A 24,313-nucleotide genomic window follows, 5' to 3' on the forward strand; every position below is an offset into this window, starting at 1 on the left:
GGAGGGTGCTGCCGCGGGGGGCCCGGCGGTTCCGCTCCCTGGCAGATGCTCCGACCATTGTGTTTTCGCTGTTGCAAATAGAAACACTGCTCACCTCCTCACCTCTCCTCCTCCCCCCGCCAAACAATAAATGCACACCTCTGGGCCCTCGGCGCTTCCTGACTCTGCTTCTCTTCTGCAGGTGTAGATCTAGAAGAGACTGGAAAGGAGGGTGGAAAAAGCAGGGAGGTTATGAGGCTTAATAAAGAAGGTAAGTGGATAGTGCTGGCGCACCTCTCTACCTGTCTGTCTCTTAGTGGCTGTGGATGACTGTAGTTTGGCCTTGACAGGGTAGTCTAATAGCATGTGGATCTCTCTGCCGTGAAGAATGTTTCAGGGTTGGATACACACAGATGACTGTCACTGTGTCAACTTCTTTTGAAGTACTAGTATAACAGGTGTATGTGTGTGACTGACAGACGTGGTAAAAGATAAGGCAATTTTAAGTCAAAAGACGACTACACATCAGTGGCCATATTGGATTTTTTTTGAAGACCCTGTCCTTTCTTGGTGCAACGTTTCACTTGCTTCTGTGTGAAGATAAGCATATAAACCCGTGCATCAACTTTAAATGTTATATTATCATTGGTGACTGTAGCGAAAAACATTTTCACTCGCAGAGAGAAACGGTCTGTTACAATCTTTGAGTTCATTCACTTTAGCGCAAGTCGCATTTTATTCTTTATTCTCACTGCTGAACATGACTTACAGTCAACTGAGCGGCCAACGTCTAATATTCTCTTACATTAGGCTGAGCCATGCATATTATGCAAAACCAAATATTTGGTCATTTGGGCCATAAGGTTTTCTGGTACCATAAGTACGAACAGGCAAATTCCAGGCTAATGGTATTTGCTAATATGCCATGCCTGACACAGTTCTGTCAGTTGCAAGAGGAGAAACTTCAGTGGTGAGCGTAGGCAAATCAAATTGACACATTTTGTTTGCGACGTGCGTCGTTAACATTGTGCTGGGGTAACACCTAATGCAGCTAGTGAAATGGTTTGGGACATATTTTCATGTAGCTTTCTGTTTGGTTCTGTTCTGTTACGAAAGCAGTATACATATACAATCTTTCTGTCATGAGAAATACTTCTTGTGAAGTCAGTTCATAACGAACGATCCCATCGTAGTGAAACTTTGATGTGATTTACAGATGCTGAGAGAAATCCCGCTATTACCTGTAATGTCATAATATATATTCTGAAATGATGTTAAGTTTCTCGTTACATTATAGTTGTCATTACACGTGAATTTAATTTTGAGCATCTTGGCAGCTTAAAGGAATCTTATGTTTTCTAAAATAAGTTAGAGGCAGAACTAGGATTTTCATGTAGTATATTTATAGGTAAAAGGTTCAAGGCTCAAACGGTTTGAATGTCTGTCAGTAATATTGAGCATATGTTTGATTCAAAAGTAATCAAACAAAAATCTTGCTACTGGAGCTTGGCCTTCATAAGGAGCTTAATTTGTTGAGATAAAATGTTTTGCGCCTAGAAGTCCTTGAACACAAATTCTTATTATAAGCTTACTTGAGACATAAAGATCGAAGCACATCCCTACTCCTTAGTCATACCTAATAAGCAGATTGTTTCCTAGAACGATTCAGTTTAGATTATCGGTTCCAGTCTCTCATTGCTTTTTTTGGGGGAGGGTTAGAGACTCCGTCAAAGGAGCTCTATTTAAACTCACTATCCAGAAAAATTATTTTCAAACAAAGTGTAATTTCATTGCTGACATTATGATAGTGACAGGTGTGAAGCACTTATTAGCTTTTACAGTACTTCCATTGTAATACAGTTTAAAAAAACAAAAGTGACTTATATTTAGAAAATAAAAAGCTTTAGGAATTTTATTGCTTCCAAGTAATAACTTGCTTTGGATCACTTAGAAAGAACTTTCACAAAGTTTGAATAAATTAGTATGTGTTGAAATAGTTCTACTGTATTCACTTAAGCAGTCTGTTAATACAGGTGTTTTCACCACACCCATCTGTGTGTCTGAACACCCACTGTAAATCTTCCTTGAGCCTCACTGTCCTTATTAATAAAGGTAGGGAAAAATTTGAAGAGTTAGATTGGTCTGCAGAAAACATTGCTCGTGTACTTGCAGAAACGCTGGTGCGCTTATTCTGATCTTGCACACATCTGTCGTGTGATGTGTTGACTTTTTTTGTTTGCTTCGTTCGTGGACAAGGGTTGTGGTCGTGCTAGGTCTTAATACCAAACTCAACTCATTTTTCTTTGCAATCTTACCTATTTGAGTAGGCCTTCTTATGGCATTTGTGGTGCCAGGAGATTGTAAGTGGTGTCGTAGAAAAATCAGACTTTACGTGTATAGGGTAACTGGAGGATTATGGACGGACAGGACTTTAAGTATCAAAAATTACTGTCCTGTTTGATAAAGATAGTGTAAAATCTGATCTTGTCGCTTTTACTTCTTGTAGTATTTGTATGCGTTTTGTCAACTTTAGTTGATACGACCTGATTTACATGGCCGTTCCCTTGTAAGCAGTTAAACAAGGAGCCTTTCTGGACTAGTGAAACTCTTTGCGGAGAGCGTGTTGGGGAGAAGGGTTGGGAAGATGGTGGTCTCCTCCAGACCACGACAAGGTGGTTCACTTTGGTTTTGTAGAAAAAAAAGATGTCAGATGTCAAAAAATGCTTCTAGCTAGCTTCATCCCTGCATCGCTGACTCCTTTCTGGTTGTGTATTATATGTGTTAAGAGTGATGGGCTGCTTTTCCTCCTCCTGTTGACCCAGACGGGGACCTGGGAGGCAGCATTCCCCAGTGACGGTGTGGAGAAACACTGCCAAATCTCCGCCTGCCAAAGTGGTTGATACTTCTTAGCACATCCCTGGGCAAAGGGGTTGCAGTCTGGCTGTGCTGTTCATTTCTGCAATGCAAGAGGTGCACTGAGGCCACGTGCCCCCTGTGCCCCATCTTTAGGGCAGAAGTAAAGACGCAAAAATATTGCTCGCTGCTTTTTATTCTACAGTGTATATGTAGGCAGCACAGAGGGAGAGAAATTTCCTGAACATTTGTTCAGTTTTATAGATGGAATTGCTTTTTGCATGCTAATACTTACTTTATGTTTTCCTTCAGCAAATGCAGTATGTCCATGGTTGAATTTTATTGGCATGTAGATTTGGGGAGAGGGGATTATGAAGTTGCAAGTGTTCACAGAAAATGAAAAATTTTATGCATAAATGTTTGTGCCAGAAAAAAAACTTATCTGCTTATCTAATCAGGAAGCAGAAATAGTATTGTGTAACTTATCTGACAAATCACTACCAACCAACCGGCTTAGCTAAAAGAGGGGTTATCAGAATTGGAGCAGCATTTAGAATTTATACTGAATTTTAAAAAGTTGAATGGCATATTCAAATAATTGAAGATTTTCTTGTAGATAGCATGCATAGTAAAAGGAGTCTATATTTATTTGACAATTTATGTCCTGTAAAAAGTCACAGTAACTGTATGCCTGAGATAGATACAGTGATCTTTTATTATCAGTTATAACCTGTAACTGATTTTAGATTAATTTTGGAGGCATATGTTTTACTTTATACAACATTTACTTTATACAACATTATAGTAGAAGAATGTGAGTTTTGTTGTCTTACATACAGAACTCCTATTAATAATCGGTTTAGCAAATGTGCAAGCATTAAGTGCTGGGGGTGTTTCTAGGTAGGCACAGGCTGTAAAGGAGCAGAAGATATCCTGTGTATCTTCGTGAACTACAGCAGAGTTAAATATGACCTATGGGATTTAGATCTGTATCTGGGTACTTGGTGTCATAGTCAACTTCAGTTTCTCAGTTCAGTGGGTTTGTATTATTGAGGTTTCAATCTGATGATGTGTGTGTTTTGTCTTAGATAATCTTTTCGCTAACCATACTGACTCATTATTGTTTAGCGCTAAGGATGTTGCATAAAAAATTCAATCTGTTTTTCTGATGTTGTGTTAAAATTCGAGATTCTCTATCCTTATTTTGCAGCCCGAAATTTGACCATTTTACTTGACGATTACACATGCAAACTGGAGTTTTAAATCTATTGGATAGTAGTTTACAATGTATTTTTCCTATTTTGACTTCCCACATAAATATCTGATGGAAAGCTTTTTTTTGGTAAATCCTTTGGCAACACCAGAACAAAATTAAAGGGATATTGATTAGTTTTGCTTTCAGTATTTTTTTATTCTTCAGAAAAATATGTTGATGATTTTATCATTCTTCATGGAAAAATAAGACGTTAAGGAGGTTGGGAGATGGTAGGGAACACTTCTGTAGGAAAAAAAGCATGTAGCATACAATATTCTATTTTATGAAAAGCAAGAGGAAGAGAACTAAAATTATTTATGAAGAGATTGTGAAAGAAGAGAAGATGACAAAAACAGCTGGTTAATGTAAGCATAGGGATTGGAGTAGATTTTTTTTTTTTTTTTTTTTTTGTTTTGTTTACTAGTGGTTTGCCAGTGGTGCTGTTTGTCTCCTTTAAAAACATATCAAACAAAAACTTAAGAATAAAACATTTTTGTTTTTCTTAGCCGCCTTCATCTTTCATCTTTTTGTGGTGGTAGGGAATGTTGGAAAGGGCTGAGAGGGAACAAAAATTATAACAAAGTTTTAAACACATACCCCAAAAGAAAGAGGTGAGGTTATTGAATTTAGACCACCTTGGTTGGTAATTTAGGATTGGTTTTGGTTTTGGTTTTGCAGTGGGTAAAAGAGAGGGGTAAATGTTGTATAATTTTCTTTCTCTTCCCTGTAAGCTAATAAGGTCTTCTAGAGATACTGGTTCTTAAACAGATGTAATATTCGGGTGGAGCTTGATGAGTGAAAAAAATGAGAATTGGCAGGGTACAAAACTGTGGCTGTTGTCAAGAGAAACTTTTTCTTACTATTCTTATCTTTATGCTGGGAATAAGAATAATGAGCAAAGGTCCCCATGGGGGTTTTCTTTAGGATGAGAAATGACAGTGGGATTGAATTCTGGTGAGCATTCTGGTGTTCGAATGCCTGATAAATTTAGTATATGATAGCTGAGTCTGATTTCCCCCCACCCCCACCCCGGACAGCTTCTGCAGGGAAGTGGCGTGGCTCCTGCTTGTGGCTGTCACCTCATTTAATGTGTCTCAAGGAATGGTGACAGAGGAAGAATGAAACGTTATGTATGATAGTGCCCAGAAATTTAGTCAGAATTGTAGTTTATCCTCATAGTTACATAGTTATTTTCTGAAACCTGTCCTTTAGTTCATCAACCCACACACTGGATAAAAAGAGTGGAGTAATGGTAATGCTCTCTGATCAGACATTCTGTGTTTTGAATCAGGATTTCGATGTTTTTGAATATGTATCTAAAACTGTTGTTTTAGAAATGACTTCTTTAAAAATTCTGGTTTTGTTACGTAGCACATATCTTGATGGAGTTCGGGTGATATTTCTCCTAGTATTTGTGCAACAGTTACTCTGAAGAGGTTAGAGCTCGTGTAGTTTAAGGGTACCTTTTTTGACACTGGTGGGGAAACCAGGTGTAGTTTTCTGTCAACTGACAGCACTGTCACTAAAAATCGGTCTCTGACATTCCTTCTACTTATAATTTGTAACAGTACTTGAGAAAGAGGGAAATGATGTGTTTACTAGAGTGTACCCCAAGCCCTGTTGTCACCACAAAAAGTGAAATGACTTCTATTTAATTTTGATTGAGATATAAAAACAGGTGTGTGTTTTCTTGTTGATCTGCCTCTGTATGTGGTTAATAGTTTATAGATTAAATACCAATTTCTATTAAAAAAAAAACACACAAGAGTTGAACCATTTCCATTGTGAAATGGAGCAATTTCCTTGAAGTGGGCCTTTTGTTCCTAGTTAATTAAAAATGAGGACATTATCAGGTTCTGTTTTATCTTTGGGGCAAAAAATGTTAGCCATTTAACCAAGGCTGAGGCGTATGAGATGAAAGCGGTGGGAAATCCTACAGAAAACATGTCTCAAATCACACTTTGTTTGTGGATCATAGGAGTCCATAGGCAGAAAGCGTAAGTTTCTGGTAGTCCCAGTGAAAGTTTAGATTTATAACACTGCGTGTATTATTAAGAAAGATCACCTTCAGTAAAAATAATATATAGATATGAGTATTTCTTAAAGAGTTAACTTCACCATAAGGTTATATGAGTGCCATGACAACTTGTTATTAAGAGTAATTTTGGAATAACTAGCAAGAAAGATTTTCAGTTTACATGGGCATGGCTTAAGTTACTGGATCTCTCTGTCTTCCGAGTTCAACTTGGTGCAGAAGTTCTGCAGCTTGTCCTTGAAAAAGCTGATTCAGGAGTTAATGGTGCAGGATGCTAGGTGAAGCTGGTGTCTTCAGGTAATTTATATGCCAAAAAACCTGTGGCAAATGCTGTTGTGACGCAGTAAGGGTGTTTGACAGAAGTCTCTCAGCAAGTCTATAGCAAGAAGTCTTTGATGGTTCTTTTGCTGGGTAAGAAAGATAGACACAATGTGGGTAAAATGTTCCAATTTTTTATTGTAGTGCTATGCAGCTGTCTAAGCTGACTCAGATTGGAGTTACCTGAGACCAATGTGGGGCAGTGGAAAATCAAATAATGCATGCATCATTTCTCTCTTTTTCTTTTTTTGTGTCCCTTCCTATTGTTGAATGTTGATGATTTTAAGGGAGTGGTTTTGTCATAACTTGTTGTATGGCTTATTAAAAGTTACGCTTGAAAGCCACTGATGTTGCTGGAGAAGCGGGCTTTCTGATTGCTCTTGGTCTTGTATTCAATAGAAATAGAGATGTCTTCCTTACTTCTGAAATGTTGTGTTTATTATTCAGCAATTTCCTTTCATAATTTACTAAGTTATATTAATAATACAGCCCTTAAGCCCAACACATCTTCCTATTTATCTGTATTCCTGACAGCAATTGGAATTTAAAATTATTTTGTCTTGTTGCTTTTTGGTTTCTGTGTGCATGTACTTGTAAAATGTGTGGTGTTTGGCAAAATAGAAGTGGAGTTTTCCCAGACCAGAAGGAGGATCAGCCAGAAGTAGCAAAGAACTCAAAGACAAAAAGTTCTACGTTCTACACAACCGCTGGTACCAGTGTACGTCTAGTGCAGTTTCACTTAATCCCCAGGCCTCTCCTGAATGCTCTGTAAAACAGAAGCAGTTGTATTGTGACAGAGCTGCACGCAGTACACAAGAGGTTTAGGCTTGCTTCCCTTTCCATTCCCTTGGAGCAGGTGTTCAGCAGAAGAGACAGAAGGGTGATTGATGAAGTACCATCAAGATGTAAGAATGACTGGCAAAGAGCAAGACTTCATGGGGTTTGATTCTGTGTGGTGATCTTTGCTGTGCTCTTTGTTTGTTTTGTTTATAATTTTTCTCTAATATACAGTGTTTGATGTTTTCTGCCCAGTCATTCTTTCTCTTCCTTTTCCTGCTGTGGGGGGCTAGACATAAGGGGCGGGCAGAGACTGGGAATTTGAAGTTATATTTGGATTGAACACTGCTAACATCGTATAAGTAATACTTGTTGACAGGTTTGTTGTATCAGAAGTGTCTTCTCTACCAAGACAAAACAATGGACTGGACCTCTACAGTGGCAAAATAAGGTGACTTCAGTTTGTTGTTGTTTTGAGCTAAAATGGTCAGAACGGAAGCAGAGATTTACAGAATGTAAATCATCATGTGTGTTCATCTTTGAATCTCTGATAGCTATTCTATCCTCAAGTGGCCTTTAGGCTGGCCACTTGTGATTGTCCGTACTAGATAGATTATCAGGTGGTAGTTAGCATATCCAGTTATTTTTTAAGCTGCTCTTGGTTGTGTCTCATTGAGACAGGATACTACTGATGATTTAAATCTGAAAAGTTTGTTGAACCCATGCCACCACAACAACCACTGACAGCGCCAAAACCTTGTTTGTTTGGGGCTGAATGCAGACAGTCAGAGGACAATGATCTGGATGAATATAAGTAATTCATCTGTTACTGCTATGATTGGGGAGGCAGTATTATTATTTGCATGATCCTAATGCCCAGCAGCCCCATCAGAGACTAGACGCTACTGTGCAGGGTACCAGCGCAGGGAGGAAGGGTGTGTGTATGTATGTTGTGAAATCATTGTGCCGCAGAGAACTAATTTTTTAAATATGACAAAGCAGGAGTTTTAATATTGACAAACAAAAGCACTTAGTTGCTCAACATGATAGGTGGTAGACTTTAGCTTAAGCTAAAGTGGCTTTCTTAGAACTGTGGCAAGGAAAGCTTTAAGGTGATGTTCGGAGGGCAGTGAAGTAGTTTTGCAAGAGCTTGGAAGGTATCCTTACTCAAGTGTGGAAGTTGGCCTGAGTGAAAATACAAGACTGGTTGTTAAAAGCTTAGTAAATGGATATTGACATCATGAGCCAACTAGAAATGTGAGTAAATGGTGTGACAGCAAGTAGGACGTGGACAGTATAGTGTAGGTAAAACAGAGGAGCCTGAAAAGCAAAGATGAATCGTTCCCAGTGTTTAAAGTTGGAATGGAGGATTGTGCATAGAAGAATTCAGAGAGAATAATGGTAGATTAGTATGACAATATAGAAAAAATAACTTTTGGAACACTGTGAACAAGCAGGGTAATGTTTGTCAAGACAAAAAAGAAGATTATTTTGGTAACTAATGTGAGATGAAGGCCAGGACAAACCTTTAGCTCTGAAGATGTTTAGAGAAGACTTTGTCCTAAGGATGCAAGACAGGAAGAATCATTTAGATATAGATGTAACCTGAATGAATGGATCGAGAGATAAGTCATTGTCAAAGGTGACATAGTATTTCGTATCTGAATGATGGGCAAGATGATAATGCTGTCCACAGTGATCAAGAAAGGAGGTGGAGAGAAGAGAGTGGGAGAGGTGGCTTCTAAGTTCTGTTCTAGCTCTATTGAGCTGAAGCTGCCAGCTACTCAGGGACAAGAGGTGTCAGAAAGATAGGCTGAGATTTTTTGTTCAGACATAAATCTACGCTATGTGAGACCTGTCTCCTTAGGAGATGAAATTTCCAGACGTAAGGGAAGGGGCAAAAGATGTAGCTCAGTGGAGCCCTACCAGAAGACAAAGGAGGAATAAGGAGCCTTCCAGCAACCTGTGAAGGGGTTGGTGCAGGGAGGAAGGGAAGCAGGAGAGGGTAGAGTCATGGAAGTCAGAAAAGGAGAATGAATGCTTCAAAAGGAGAAATGCATTTAATTTTTATTAAAAACACACAAGGGTTATGGATGATGGAAATGATTAACTTATTTTGACGTTGCAATAGTAAAACGTTTTTAGACATTTTAGTGAAAATAGTTTCAGTGGAGTGCAAGAGACAGCTGAAGGGAGTTCAGGCTGAAGTTAGAGACAAATTAAAAGTGTAATTTGTTATCAAACAGTTCATAATGAGCTTAGAGGTGAAAGAAGGTTAGAAGGAGGTGTAGTTAGAGAAGCAAGGGGTCAGAGGTAGATTTCCAAACATAGGAAGGACTGATTTCCAAACATAGGAAAATCCTGCTGTTCTGTCAGAGCAAGAGGAGAAAGGAAAGTGAGGTATGGGGTGATGTGAGTGAGGCAAGTGGAAAGAGTATATCTATGGTACGAGGAAGAAGGGAGAGCTGTAAGGAAGAGAAAGGGAGTGGGAGCAGAGAATGTGAGATGATTATTATGTTTTCTGGCTTTCTCTTGGAATAAATATTTGCATTCTGTTGTGGAGAAGGAAATGATACAAGAGAAAAGGTTTGAGGAGTGAGTCAAAAGTAGGAGGAAAAAAGGCTGAAATTGCAGGTGTGGGTTCAGCTCAACTGGAGGAATGGCACAGCTTACTAAGCAGCAGGAGAGAGAGAGAAAATGTGCAATAACCTCATTTCCAGACTGGTTTCTTTTTCCACTGCAAATTCTAGGACAGGCAAGAATAAAGCAAAGGAAATAGATATGCAAGATGAGCATGGGTTCGGGATTGGTGGAGTTGGACCTAGTCATGGGAAGGAGAAGCAAAAACCATCAAGGGTGGAAACAAAAAGAGCAAAAAATAGTGTGTCAGTGTGAAAGAGGGTGGAGTCCTGGGTATCAGAAATAATGGGATGGGAATAATGAGTAGGCTGAGAGAGTAAATTAATGCCATTCAGTATATGCCAGGTCAGCCTTTGGGTCAGGTTCTCAGATGAAAGATTCTTTTGGAGATGACTGGAGGGAAGACTGCTAGCAGTTTGTGCTCTCTGACAACTCCATGCTTGAATCCATAACATGTCTTTGAGAAAGTTCAAAGCCGTTAAGAGCAGCATTTTGGAGAAATCTGGACAATATTGCTTTTTCTCCAGGGAGAGGGAAGAGTGTGTAGACCATGGCTGTGGCAGCAGAATGCTTCTGTGCTTTGGTGACTGGTCATATCTGTCACATTGCATGATGGACATGAAAATAGTTTGCTTGCTCGTTTCTGACTCAGTAGTTCTGTTCTTTGCAGTGCATCATAAGTAGATAATGCATCTATGTGATCTATGACATACTGATACTGTCTTGTGCTTCCTGCTTCCAGACCTGAGACAAGGCCATAAGATTACATTATCATGGACTGGGCCCTGACTAATGTCATATTGCACAGGGTGTATCATCAGAGCTTGGGCGCGGTGCTGTGGTAAAACGGCATTGTATGGCTTTTGCTCGTCTTGCAGGACAAAGCAAGCTTCTTGCTGTCTACATGCTACAGGCAGGCATGCTTTATGATACATCACTTTTCTGAGAAAGCAAGACTTAATGGTTTTTGAGGTGTTATATGGAATGGCTGTCATTCATGATGCAGGCTCCTCAGTGTTTAAGACGTTAATCTCAGGTTTTCACATCTCTTTAGTAGATCTAAACATCTGTGTGAGGAAAGAGACAGGAAGCAGAGAATGCTGAGACATGGAGGATTGAGCTGATCCCTTGACTTCAAAGGTTTTACCCGTTCCCTTGCCTGCCTTTCCCAAGCAACTTTCTGCGTGTCCCTGTAGGTTATCAATGTTCAGTCATCCCAGCAGCTTATATACATTGTCTTGCAGAGTTACTGGGGAAAAAAAGAAAAGAAAAAAAGTCTTCAGATTTTCTGTTCAGGGTCTCTCAGGGTTTTTTTGTGCGCTATCATAAAGTTTTGTGGTTCTAATCTATACTCATGCTTTTGTTTTATTTTTGGCTTTTTAGAAGACTTGGAGAACCTTGGGCAAATATACTAAGAAACTGAGTGCGTGGCAATGGGAAAATATAAGGATAAACGGGAGGAAAAATGTTTAAGCTCTTGAAATTGTGGTGAGCTGTGTGTATAGCGCTTTGATAGTTTCTTTGTACATTCTGTGCTTGGTGTAAGTTTTCTTCAGCTACTCTCATAACTCGCAACACACTGGGTGTGAACATTACCAAGCCTTGTAGGTATTTAGATTCTCAAAGATGTAATGCAGCTTTACATATTTTTGGGTTTCTTGTTCATCAGAAAAAATTATTCCTGACTGCATCTCTGAAGGAGGCAATGCTATAAGTTTTATTTTGCGGCATTTATTATTGTTTCCAGCTTTTCAAGATAACTCTCACTATTCTCACTGTTTGTTTTCCAAGCTCTTTGGCAAATCAAAGCTATTGTAAACCTTTATTGCTTTCCTGGAAGGTAAGAGTTTATCCTAAATATGAGTTTTTATAGTGTTGTTTTTTTTTTTTGTTAATTCCTTGTTATTAAGCATATACATTTGGAAAAGTTCTAAAGAGATGTGTAACATGTTCAAATGATGTAACGTATAAAAGTGGTAGCTTTAAAAAACAGTAAGATATGGTCTATATTTCAGAGAGCTTACAATGCGCTTCAGACAAAGCCATAAGCAGTGTATGTTGTGAAGATAAAAATTGGTCTATAAATGTTGAAAAATTTCATGCAGGCAGCTATTTTAAGGAGGAGTTTGAAGGAGGTAGAGAATAATAAGTTAATGTGGAGGAAGGAGGCATCAAAGCTGATAGTATAGTGCACAGAACAGATCTCTGGTGAAAGCAGTTTATTTGTTATGTTAATATTGTCTTACTGCCTTGGAGCTGGAAAGTGAAACTAATTGTAATTGCCAAACTGCAAAAATAATAAATACTGAAAGATAAATCTTAATCTTCCTTGACTCTGTTCCTAAACATGCCCTCTGTTCTCCAAATACTTAAACGTTCTCTTTTTTATTAGGCTTCAACCTCATCTGTTCTCTTGAATAGTGCCCTAGTTTTGATACTAGGCAAAAAGTGAAGAGAAACTAACACATTGTGTATGCACCAACATTTGTCCTTCTTTCATACTCCTCCTTCTTCTTCTGCATTAGTTCTTTTATGCCCATTTGTTTATATATTACAGGATCAGAGGACAAATGACATGCAAAATTCTAAGCAGCTTTGACTCTTATTATGGACTTTCAACCCTAGAGTGAGTTGTTGTGTCCAAATTCCTCTGAAGTTTGAATTTACTTCAGGAGAACCCCTTGAATGTGGGCTTTTCATGGCAGATTTCTGATGTACCATGTGCAAGCATAGGGTGCTAAGAAAACAATACACAGGACAAGTGCTTTTAAAAGCTTGTTCATTTTAATGCTATGAGGTTGTGAGAGAGGCTTTCCATGTGTTCAAAATCATGTATTAAAGCTGCTTTGAGTAATAATCGGGACAGTGTGTGTATATCCAGAGGAAAGGTATGAAATGTGATTCATGCCTACAGCCCAGCTATCAGTGTGAGGAGAGGCAGAGGGAGCGAGTGAATGGGAAGAAATGAGAATAAACAAATTGACTACTGATAATGTCTATAGATCACTTTTCATTGGAAAAAGGCCCGAAGTGTTCTACCAGCTATGTGCAGAAATTAATCCATTTGTCACTGAAAAGGGGCAGGGACATCTTTGAACCCAAATATGGCAGCTGCTGAAAGCCTAATCCTACCTGCACTGGAATTAAATGAAAGAATGCTGAAAGTCTGCTGTGTACTGATAGGGTGTAATCCAGTCCTTACTGAAATATGTTACTGCATAATGATTTGGAAAGGAAAGGAACAATACCTTATTTCTAAATTACAAAGAGAATACAGGTACGTAGAATGTATTTCCTTACCAAAAAAAAAAAAAAAAAAAAGGGGGGGCAAAATGACCAAAGCACATTGCCTTTCCCTGTGAGAGGTCATAGGAGGCTTTACTGACTAGCACTCTGTTTACCAGTTTCCAAAAGATGATGCTCCCACTGGCACCAAATTTTTCTCATTAAAATTAATCAGTGATCAAAGACTGCTATCGTTCAAAATACGTTGTTGGGGTTAATCTTTCTACCAAAGAACAGTTACCCAAACCAAGCTTATGAGAATAGGCCAGTTCTTATTATAGCAAAAAACCCACAGTACTTTACTGTATTTTAGCAAGTCACCACAAATACTAGTATGGTGCTTTTCTATCATTTTAAAATTACTTAAAAGTAGAATTTGATGTTACTGCTCCAAAAGCTAGTTTGCTTGCTCTTTTCCTGTGCAAACATCATTAGCATCATCTTCTTTTCTGCATCTGCTCTGCCAGTGAGGACCATGTATACTTTACCAGATATGATAGGATATGATCTTATAATCTGTATTTTTTTTTTTTGGCAGTTTGCTTTTTGTTTCTGTTTGTGGAAATGGTCATCCTAGATACTTCATGATTTTACTTGAGTTCTTTTTTCATCCAAGATAGGAAGGAAAACTAGCTGGTGATACAGTAATAATGGAAGATTATAACTGGCAATTAATTTTCACTACATGGGTAGATTCATAACATTAGCAAACTCTCCATGACTAGCCTGCAGGTCTGCCTTTTGTCTGGTAGAACACTGCCTCTAGCCTGAAGCAATCTTTCATTGTGCCCACTGGATTTTGCTGAAAATAAAATCTGCCGTGGCCACCCAGCACCTCAAGAGGTGAATATACAAGTGAGCATCAGAACGCCGTAGTGCAAAATAGGCTGGGAATGGTGAGTTTATTGAATGAAATAGTAGTTTAAAGAGGTAGCTTTAAATTGGGTAACTATTACATGATTGCAACGTAATCTTTTTCTCTGCAGTTTTTCTCGTGTAAAATACAGGCACTGAATTCATACATTCCATCATACATAGAGCTTATGCAATTGGGGTTAAAAAAACCCATATATTTTTCTTTATAACAAATGGAAGTAAATTTGGTCATGGTCCATTCTGAGTTTGTTGTGTTAGGAAGAACTTCTAAGTGGAATATAAGTAGGGAAGGAAGAATTACCTTAGAGGGTTGATTAATTTAAGTATTACTCCCTGTGCAAAACAGTCTTGAAGAAGGCTGAAAGTGCCTGACTGGGAGAGTAGGAGGGAGGTGAATACTACTACTTTTTATACAGCTTTACTGAAATACTGTATCCCATCAGGTATTGCAAAAACTGGAAGGAGTTCAGAAAAATCTACATTAATTTGAGGTCTGGATAATCAGCTTTAAAATGGAAGATTTAAGAAGCTCAATCTATTTAGTTTATCAACAGGCGGTAGAGGCTACCTGATAAGTCTGTAAGTACTTAGACAGGGCGAAGGTATCTGACAGTTAGATGGTTCTTTGTCAGCTAGATTAAGGGGATTCTTATGGCTGAAAGCTGAAGCTAGATCAGTTCAGACTAGAAATAAGGTGCACTTTTCTAATGATACAATTAAATAAGGACAGCTTATCAAGGGATGTCGTAGACCCTCTGTTGCACAAAATCCTCTCATAAGGCCCTGGTGCTTTCCCAGGAAAGATGCTTTAGCCAGCCAGAAAGCTTGGGTTTGAAGTTAGAATAAAGTGATGAAATTCTATGGCCTATTCTATCATAGATATTCAGTACAGATCATAAGATTTTTGTTCTTAATTCCTCTTCTCCCTAAAATTGCATACATGTTAAATGCTTCTTTTGTTAAAAGAGAAGTTCATGGGGAAGATGAGGCGATCAAAGCAAAAAGGCAGCTTTCTAGCGGGATGGGCGAGAAGGGGACTGTCCTTTAAAGCAATTAAAAGAGGACGTAACACTTTTTATTCTCCCTATATATTTTCCTGGTAATCAAAACCACAAACATCCTTCCAGTCATTAATTCTAAGCATAACTTAATCATTTACCAATATAATTGTTAGCCTTCTTGGAAGCATTGCAGATAGTTTGTGCCTTCTCACTGTAAGTTCACGTAACTGACAGCTGGGCCTGAACGCCTTCTTTGGCTTTACTTTGTTTGCAAAGCAAAGCAACCTTTGTTAACATGTTTTTCCTGGTGCTGCCTTCTTGTCCATGGATTTATGAGGACATAGCAGGTCAATCTCTATGGTAAGGTAAGAGGGTCTGTAATTTCTAATGAATTGTGTGAGAACTCTTCTTGTCCTGTTTTTGCAAAAGAAATAGTAGGAATCTTTTGAAGGTTGCATTAGCGCTTGCATCATTTAGTTTGCATCTTTGTTATAAAATCATCACCAGTCTGAGCGAAAGGGTCACCTTTTCTCTTGGTTACGCCCACAGCAAGGCCAATCAATGCTTTTTTAAGGTACTGTTCAACTTAGATGAGAGATGTTGGGGGGGGCGGGGAGTTAAAGGAAGCACCTAACCTACTTTCAGTGAAGACATACTTTCAGAGGTTTCCCCAGCGCCCGTGGTCCTGTAACTCTTGTAAGCACTGTATACAAAATAAGTGCAAAGCAGATGTGCTGCATCTCAAGTTTATAAATTCTCCTCCCTCATCCCCTTACCAGTATTGCTGCCTCCAAAAACTTGTGAAAGAAGGCAGCATGAATTGAGGTTCTAAAAGAGAAAATATGCGATATTGGATTTCTTTTTGTGAAACGTTAGGTTTTTGGGCTTACACACCCAACAAAAACTAAAGAATTTCAGGACTGCAGAATAGATGTTTTTTGGGTTTTTTTGGTTTTTTTCCCTGCACTTAGAAAGGCTAAAACAAACTCTGAATTCGAAGATGAGGTTTGCTCCAAACATGTGTCAGTGTGTGTTCTGTTCTAGAGCCATGTGAATTCTCTGTGCGTGAGCTCAGGCTGTTTCTGATTGGGAATGTACAGGGTTACATATGTCCTGTGCTACCTTGTAGTAGTACCATGATAGGGTTCTAAAGGTCCAGGGAATCTGAATCTTCCTCAGTTCCTTGTTGCTGCCTGTGACAAGGTGGCACAGCTTGACAGGTGCCTGATCCATCAGTTCTTAGCTGAGTAGTTAAGAAATATTTAGAAGTTTACACTTGGAGTCACCTTTAGTGTGTTACCTGTGTAGTGAGCTGGACTGAATGTTTGGACTGAGTGTCCCTGTCATGGTGCCCTCACTATGTAGATACCTCTCTATCCACAATTTCACAAATGTTGGATTAGGCCATGATCTGCTGTTAGGCCAGTATTCTCTGCAGAATACTAACAACCATGCTAAGATCAAGCAGATGATTGGTATACTTAATCTTCCCAGCATAATTTAATCCATACCTGCATTCAGGTAAATTGTATTTGAGACTATGGCAAATACAACAACAAAAAAGCTTTGACGTAAGGCACTAAAAAGGGTAATTTCTAATCTGAAAGCCGGAGTTCAAGAAGGAGACTGATACCCTGCAGTGGGGACACAAATGCATTAAAAACTGGAGGAAGCGGTCAGATAAAGTTACTCTACCTGCACCATGTGACCAGCTAAGGCAGTGGTTTGATAGGCTGTGTATTAGGCAGATCTATCTCACTATTGCTGTCAGATAAAGATCCTTCCTGTGAGATAGTGTTCCTCATGGCTGTTACTCAAGCTGGAAGTTAACAGCACCGAAGTTCTTATTTCTCATTTGCCTTCTACAGGAACAACAAAAAATCATGCTCTAGATTGTCATGCCACAGTCTCAAAGTCTAAATGGATCAGGACCATCATCTTCCAAAAGTTGTACTTGCTTCAGGAGAAACAAGCTGCAGAGCTTCATAGCCTCATATAGCATATGATGGCACCAAACCATTCTGGATATTTCCTTGGCTTTTTGTGTCAGTGTCCTGCCTATAAAAAGGCAGGGCATCTTGAACCGTGCGTTTCCATCTGATGTCTATTGATTATGAAGAAGCCCTTCCTCTTTTCCCTACTCACCTTACCAAAATGTCAAGGTGTGCTTCTGCAGGAGATAAATGACAGCGGTCACTCACACCAGAAGAGTTCCTGTCCTGAATGGCAGCGATGTGAAGAAGCCCGTTAGCTCTTGCTAAACAGTATGTAATTGATATGGCACATAGGTCAGATGCCAGCTCCAGGAGAGGAGTACTTCCATCTCTGTACATCTGATTGAACTGAAACTCTACTTTCTTACTGCTGAGGGAGAGCCACGCTGACCTGTCAGGAGGAAAAAACTGTTACTTTTACTATAGTGACTCTTCAGGATGCTATAGGCAGGGTAGGTTCTGCAGTGTGGGACTGAAACACTTTGTGCTGATGTGGGAGCTTAAGGATGCAGAGAGCTAGTGCATAATCCTGACAGTTGCATCAGACCATCTTTTAAATTGCGTGCTGGCTAAACTAGCAGCAAAGTCTAGTACAAATATACATTTGCAGTCTGAAAAAGATCTAAAGCACACAAAAAGGCTAGTAAGAACAAGATGAAGGATGGCACTGCAGCGTTGCCGTATTTGTATGCTGCAAATCTACAGGCAGATTACAGCAGATATCCTAAAAACATATGTATATGTGTATACATATATTCATATATTTAGAAAATTCTCTGTAATCATGTTTGATTTGGGTTTTGAGATTTTTCTTAAGTATCTGGTGATTCAAAATGACCCTCTTTCAAGGCATCAGTTACGTTCCCTCATCTGATGTTACAACTTACATACAGTGTGCTGGGGGTCTTTTGCCTAAATGAAAGCTGTTTTTAATTTGTGATGTGTTGGAGAATATTTGTTTTATTTGGCTATTCATGTTTTAATAATTTGAAAAAATACAAGAAATCAGTACTGTTACTTATCAGTCTCTCTTTTGGATTTCTTATTTTGTTTCAGCTGTCTCTTTTATAGCAACTGGTTTTAGCTATAAAAAGTATATCCTATATACTCTTAAGCAGAACTAGTGTTTGGGAGTTGGTCAATATGTGTCTGTATTATATAGCTGGTATTTTTAGATGATCCTTGTCCATTGCAGTATTTTAGGAGGACTGTTTTTCTTGCCAGGGATGGCTTTGTGAGAATTCTCTCAGTGATATTGCAGCACAAGCAACATCTACAAAAGAGCGAAAGCCTGAACCTTGGGTTTGTATAGATTCAAAACTTCCTTGTCGATACTGCTTTGAAAGAAGTCTAGTGCTTAAATAGTATTCACTGACAGTATCTAATATATTGTATTTTGCAGGTGTTGGGTACAGTTTGCCCTTGTCTATATTAGCATCCAGACTGTTTTCTGCCCTGATCAGGCGACCTGTAGTTGACGTGCTGTCAGTTAAAGATTGCTGACAGGCCTTGGTGTGTAGGGGTCTTTCCCTGTGGCCTGGGGACAGCGAGTCTGGCTGGGCATGTGTCACTTTCATTTGGTGTTACGGGTTTGTTTCTCTCTGCTTATCACCTCCTTCAGGAGTGTAATAGTAAATGGAGGGAAAGGAGTTTCAGAAGAAAGTCAGATCTCTGATGTCCCACTGTAATAAAATACCTGAAGTCTAGAGATTTTTTTTCTATAAAAGCAAATAAGGTAAACGTGATACTTCTGCATTTAAAAACTGTAGCCTTCTTTTAAGGATATTGTTTGTTTTACTTTGGTTTGACTAACGGTTTACCCTTTCAGAACCAGTGAACACAGTTTTAATGCTTTAGTAACACATTTGTCTAAAGCACTTGGCAAGCTGCTAATAAATTAAGCCTCTCAAGCTTTCTGTGAAGTGTTACAGATGGAGAAACAGAAACATGAAGAGGCCAAGTGACTTGCTCCAAACATATAAGAGAAATCTCCAGTTGTGTTGCTGGAGTGCTTTGGTTAGATGCACCTTCATTTGGAGATTCTATGAGGCTGAGGTGAGTTTAAAAAACAAACAAACAAAAAAAACCCACCCAAAATTGCTGCATGTAATTGCAGCACATGGCACATTTTCAACAACATTCCCCAAAGGCCTGTATCTTGTTATTTACACAGGGTAGCTAGTTGCATCTGTACAGAGGCTACATCCCCCTTTGCCTCACTTTGAAAAACCATTGGTATTTTTATGAAGAGCGGGGTAATGGAGGACCAGGTACATATGTGGGAACTTGGAGACTGAGACCAGCCACAGCTTTACACTGCTGCTGCCAAGTTAAGTTTTAATTCTTCTTTGTTTGAGTAGAGAAAAACTGATTTTCCATATCTCTCCAGACTATGCCATTCTTATTGGGCTATCCTATGGAAGAGATTTTGTCATCAGAATAGTTGTGCTTTTTTTGTTGTTGTTGTTTTCTTTTGTTGTGGTTAAATTTTGCTGTACTTGCAGTCAAACAAAGTTAGATACTTAGCAAAATCCAGGTCTCTGTCCAGACGGCACTGGCAAACCTTGCCTTGGAGTGTATTATTTATACAGGAATATCTGTGGACTGCAGTCTACTAACCTGTGTATTGAAGCCTCAGATAGCTTTGAATTGTGGGTTTTTTTCCCCTCAGAATTTGCTCTAAGCAAATCCAAGCAGCTGGCAGAGTAGCAACTTGATGCTACTGTATATGTTCCATAGCTTGAAGGAGGCTTTCCTTCACTTTAGCATGTATCAGTTCATTCTTTTCTTTTTATGAGAGCAAACTGACTCAGAGTGCTCCTATGGAGTTGGTCGATTCAGAGAGACATTTTGCAGCAAGGAACTTGCTGTTGTATATGATATCTTCTTTTACGTGGTTTTGAGTTGCTCCTGGCATTTTCTGCCATAGGTTTGCTTTTAGTTAGAGGGGTTTGGGCAGGTGAAAGGACACAGAGGGCTAGAGATGAGAGGAAATTACCCTGGAGAAGAAGGGTAGGGAAGAGGAGCAGGGGGGGATTTTGCACCGTGGTAGAGTTCTGGGAGTGTATCTTCTGAAGTTTCACGGGATGTGTCCCGGCTAGTAGCATGCCCTCTTGCCTAATTTGCTTTATGTGTAAGTGCTTCAGATATGCCTAATAGGAATGCTATGGGAGCTTGCAAATTGCCAGAATCTGTTTGAAGGAATCAAGAAGCATGGTAAATGATTAAGTTTTTGTTTGCGTAGAGTGTCCTGAGTTTTGATGGTGTCTGGGCTACTGATGGCTTACGGTTCCTTGGAATGTGTGTTCAGCACTCTGCATGGCAAAATAGAGGGCAAAGTTTTCATTAACAGCCGGATAGCTCCCATTATGAATGATCTTCCTCACCTTACGTGTCCAAAATCCTTTCTTAAAAGTTCAGAATATTGACTGTTTTGAAAATGAGAACATTTCTTTTTCATTTATGTTTGGAGGTTGTAAAATCTAGAAGTCTTCTGAATGAAATTGAAAGCCACACGGTCAAATCAGTGCATGTCACTTAAGGAGATCCTTATATCCTTGTACGCAGATGTCATCATGACAATATATTAATACAAGTTTAAGCCTTGTGCATTTGTTCTGTAACTTCAATAAAGGGAAATACAATTCCAGTGTGTGAAATAACAGTTGGCAATAGAACTGGAAAAAGAAATCCTGTATTATTTACATAAATTTTTTAATATTTTTTTTTGCAAAGAAGAAATATTCACATGGGAGGAATGCTTTAATTCTTTTTTGTATAGCATATCTTTTTGGTGGAATTTTAGCAGAGATGATTTTATTCACAATTTCTTCAGCAGTTTTGCAACAAGTTTGACATTTGTAATGCTCTGTTTCCACAGAGGAATAAAAGTCCTTGTAAGGTTATTGAAACATGCAGTTGTAAAGCGCTTGTAAATTATCTTGGAATGTAAACAGTGATTGTGGGCTCGCTATGAGTATGTTATTGTAATAAGAATTGGGGCATGTTTTGATAATTAACTGGGCATGAATGATTACTAGTGATTTTTATTGTATTATAATTTCTTTTTCATGATTGGTCCCTTTTTTCTTTTTTTTTTCTTTTTCTTTTTTTTTCTTTTTTCCTTTCTTTGACAAGTGGAGTTGTCATCTGTTAATTTCTGGTAGCTACCCTGTTGATACTGAACCAAAATAGATTAATTGTGAGTGGCCAAATGGCCAGCTTCTGAACTTTAAGTGGTAGATAGTTGCAACATTCTCCTTGCTGTAAAATGTAACTCTTAGATGAAACTAAATCTTGCCACTTTATGTACATGCAGCTATAGACTAAGATTTTGAATCCAGGGTTGGATCTTAGCTATGCCCATGTTTTCCATGGAAATTGTTAGTTGTTGTATCGTTGTTGAATTGAATAGCTGATGATTTTGATAGTGTTAGCCGTAAAATTCAGCTGGTTCATGAAATGGAAACTGCTTCCACTTAAGTGATAAAGAAATAGAATTGTAATTAGCAAGTTCTGATTTGTGCTTATGAAGAGTTTAGGATGATACAGTCAGGAAGAAAAAAAAAATCTGTTTTTTGTTATTCACTAACTTAAACTATGTTGAGAAAATGTGGTAATATTACAAGATTTTTAATAGTTAAAGTGATGTTGCAAGTATCATTCAAGTATTGCAAATATAGGTAATGAGCGATAAAGTTATAAAGTAATATTCCAGACACTAAAGAAACTCATTAAATCAGTGAAGAAATTTATAGGTAAGGTATCCAGACTGCCTTAACTCTATCGTATAGTCATGCAGTAACTATGCATCCTAGTAACTTACTCAGAGTATGTGCTTCCACATAGTTAGTAATTTTTTTTAATAGCTCTTGGTAGCTTTTTACATTGCAGAAACATGTTGTTCTAATCAAAATAAAAAGTGTTCAGTTTTATAAATTACAAAGATTCTTGACTCTTTAATGCTTACAATTGAGAGACAAGTTTTAAAGTGTGGCCATTTGACTCTGTTTCGGTATCAGATGATGTACTGCACTTGAACTTGAAGTCTTAAAAGAACAAAGGCACTTTGAGGTATGAAGCTGGTTTAGGAATCCTCTGCCTATGACAGAAGTTTTGAAGATGCTTTATATTTTAACATTGTTGAAGAAAATATATTCTGGGTTTAGAGGCTTTCTATCATGAATATTTGGAAAAAAATAAATGAACTGTTCAACCTTTCTGCTCTGATAACTACAGAATATCGTTTCTGTTGGAAAGTTGTTGGAAAGACTATTTGCGATAATCTCAAACAGGACAGTATTTAATTGCAGAGTAGTTGGATACATCATTTATAGAAGCTTCATTAACAGGGAGTTTATGTTAGCGAGTGGTATCTCATGCCTTTCAGATACAGAGTTCAACAAAACTGGCATGTCTATCAAAGAGGAGATTCAGAAGGAAGGTGCGCATCACTGACTTGGAGGCTTTGTGAGTGATACTCCAAATATGCACTTTACAGATTTATATGATCATTCCTTGTACTGTGCTGAGTGGGGTGTTAGTGCATATTGCATTTTTGCTATACTCAATATTTAGCCTCCTTAACAAAGAATTTCACAGCCTCTTTTGGTTAGAATGGTGATTCTGTCTGACGTTATATTAATTTACCCTTCATTAAATCCGTGCACCACATTAATCTCTCACACAACTGCTGCCAAGATCCCTGAGGCAGGTACCTTCGACAGATCTGGTGCTGCAACAGTGTACACAGTGCAGTCCTGCATTGAGATATGCTGCATCCCTCAAGATTACCTATGTACCTTTTTCGCACTGAAGCAGCTTCAGCTCACACAAGCAGCTTCAGAGTTTGCTTCAGAGCCTCGATGTAGTTCCACTTGGAGAACATGCAAACAATTCTCAGTGAACAGATGTTCACTCACATGGCTGCTGTACCGTATTTCGGCTATTTTCTGGGGTTTTTTTCAGAAGCTGGATTTTGTTGAACCAGTCTTTTGGAAAAGCAGTAATACCAGTGGGTTTTTTTCAGGTGAAATGATGTGATAGGAATTAACTGTCACTTATGCCATTGTAATTATATAAACTTGCAGATGAACTGTTAACATATATTAAGAAATGCGTAATAATGGATATACTTATTTTCTTGTGTGATGCTTTTCATCAATAAATTTGAAAGTGTTTAATTAGGAGTTACGATGTATATAATTCCTCCTGATGTACAGAGAAAGACACTAAGAATTCAAGAAATTTGGCTAAAAGTTTTCCCAGTAGGCGATAAAGGAATGCAGGATTTGACTCCTCCTTTGTCCACTGTCCTGTTTGTTGGATTGCGCAGTAATTAGTAACAGCCCTCCAAGGACCCATACTGTTACAGTAAATGGGGGTAAGGTTTGCTCTTTGTAATAGCATGGAGGATATTTTTGTTTAATGGTGTTGGTGAAAAGGTCTCTTAAGTGATTTCCGTCCATGAATCTTGATGACTTTTTATTGCTTTATGATGCTGGAGTGTACCTTAAATGCATGAGACAAGGCAGTGCATTTTTGCTTCTCTATCTCCTTTTTCTTCTGTCTATTAAGGGCGCTATCACTGCTGAAGCCAGGTGTGTGCCAGAGAATTGAGAGTGTCTCTGAAAAGCTGTGTCTTCGACTCTATCTAGGAAACCTCTTGTTCCAATGACCCTACAATTAGGTAAATCATGGAGTACTAGGAGGCACAGCAGAGTTGAAGAAAAACTGAAAAAACGTGGATTCTAAACATGTAAAAAAACAGTCTTTAAACAGAACTTTTTGTTGACTTTTTTAACTGTTGCAGAGCTAGCACAACACTGTAATACTGGATGAAATAAATGAACAATTGCTTTGCTACACCCAAGTCCTCAGAATAGTATAATGCTGGAAGGGGGATTCTTTCTAAGCAAAGTTGACAGGCATCAGGCTGCAGCATAAGAAGTGTTAAGTGGTCCACTCATGTCAGTGAGCTGTTAGGTGGATGAGATTAATCTGGGAAGCTGGTTGCTGGTGAAAGCATCACTTCTGGGACCAGGTCGTGTCGGCAAATGTTGTTGCTGACCTTCGCACATTTGTGCTGAGAACCTGAGACAGTCACTGAGCAGACCCATTTTCAGCAGCTCACTTTAATCTCGGTGCAGTTCTTTGTGGGTGTTCTTACGATGTTCTCAGCTCCCCAGTAAAAATGACTGAGCCCTTTGTATCCTAACCTCAGTCAGTGTCAAAAGCAATGAAGCTGCAGCGTACCCACTGCGAGGAAAACCTGACTCAAGGGGCTGCACTGAGAAGCAGG

The 24,313-nt window shown here is 38.7% G+C and overlaps 1 protein-coding gene across 1 annotated transcript in view; it reads left to right on the forward strand.

The window, feature by feature from the left end:
• Positions 1-181: 181 nt before the first annotated feature.
• LOC104074710 (ataxin-7-like protein 1) overlaps positions 182-24,313 on the forward strand; it is a gene marked incomplete at both ends in the record, with an annotated part of 40,397 nt that continues 16,265 nt past the window's right edge. Inside the window, one exon of the mRNA XM_009574921.1 lies at positions 182-250. Coding sequence (XP_009573216.1) covers positions 182-250 — 69 coding nt within the window. The remainder of the gene's footprint in view (positions 251-24,313) is intronic.

Source organism: Fulmarus glacialis, unplaced genomic scaffold (genome assembly GCF_000690835.1).
Source record: "Fulmarus glacialis isolate BGI_N327 unplaced genomic scaffold, ASM69083v1 scaffold35673, whole genome shotgun sequence".
NCBI lineage: Eukaryota > Metazoa > Chordata > Aves > Procellariiformes > Procellariidae > Fulmarus > Fulmarus glacialis.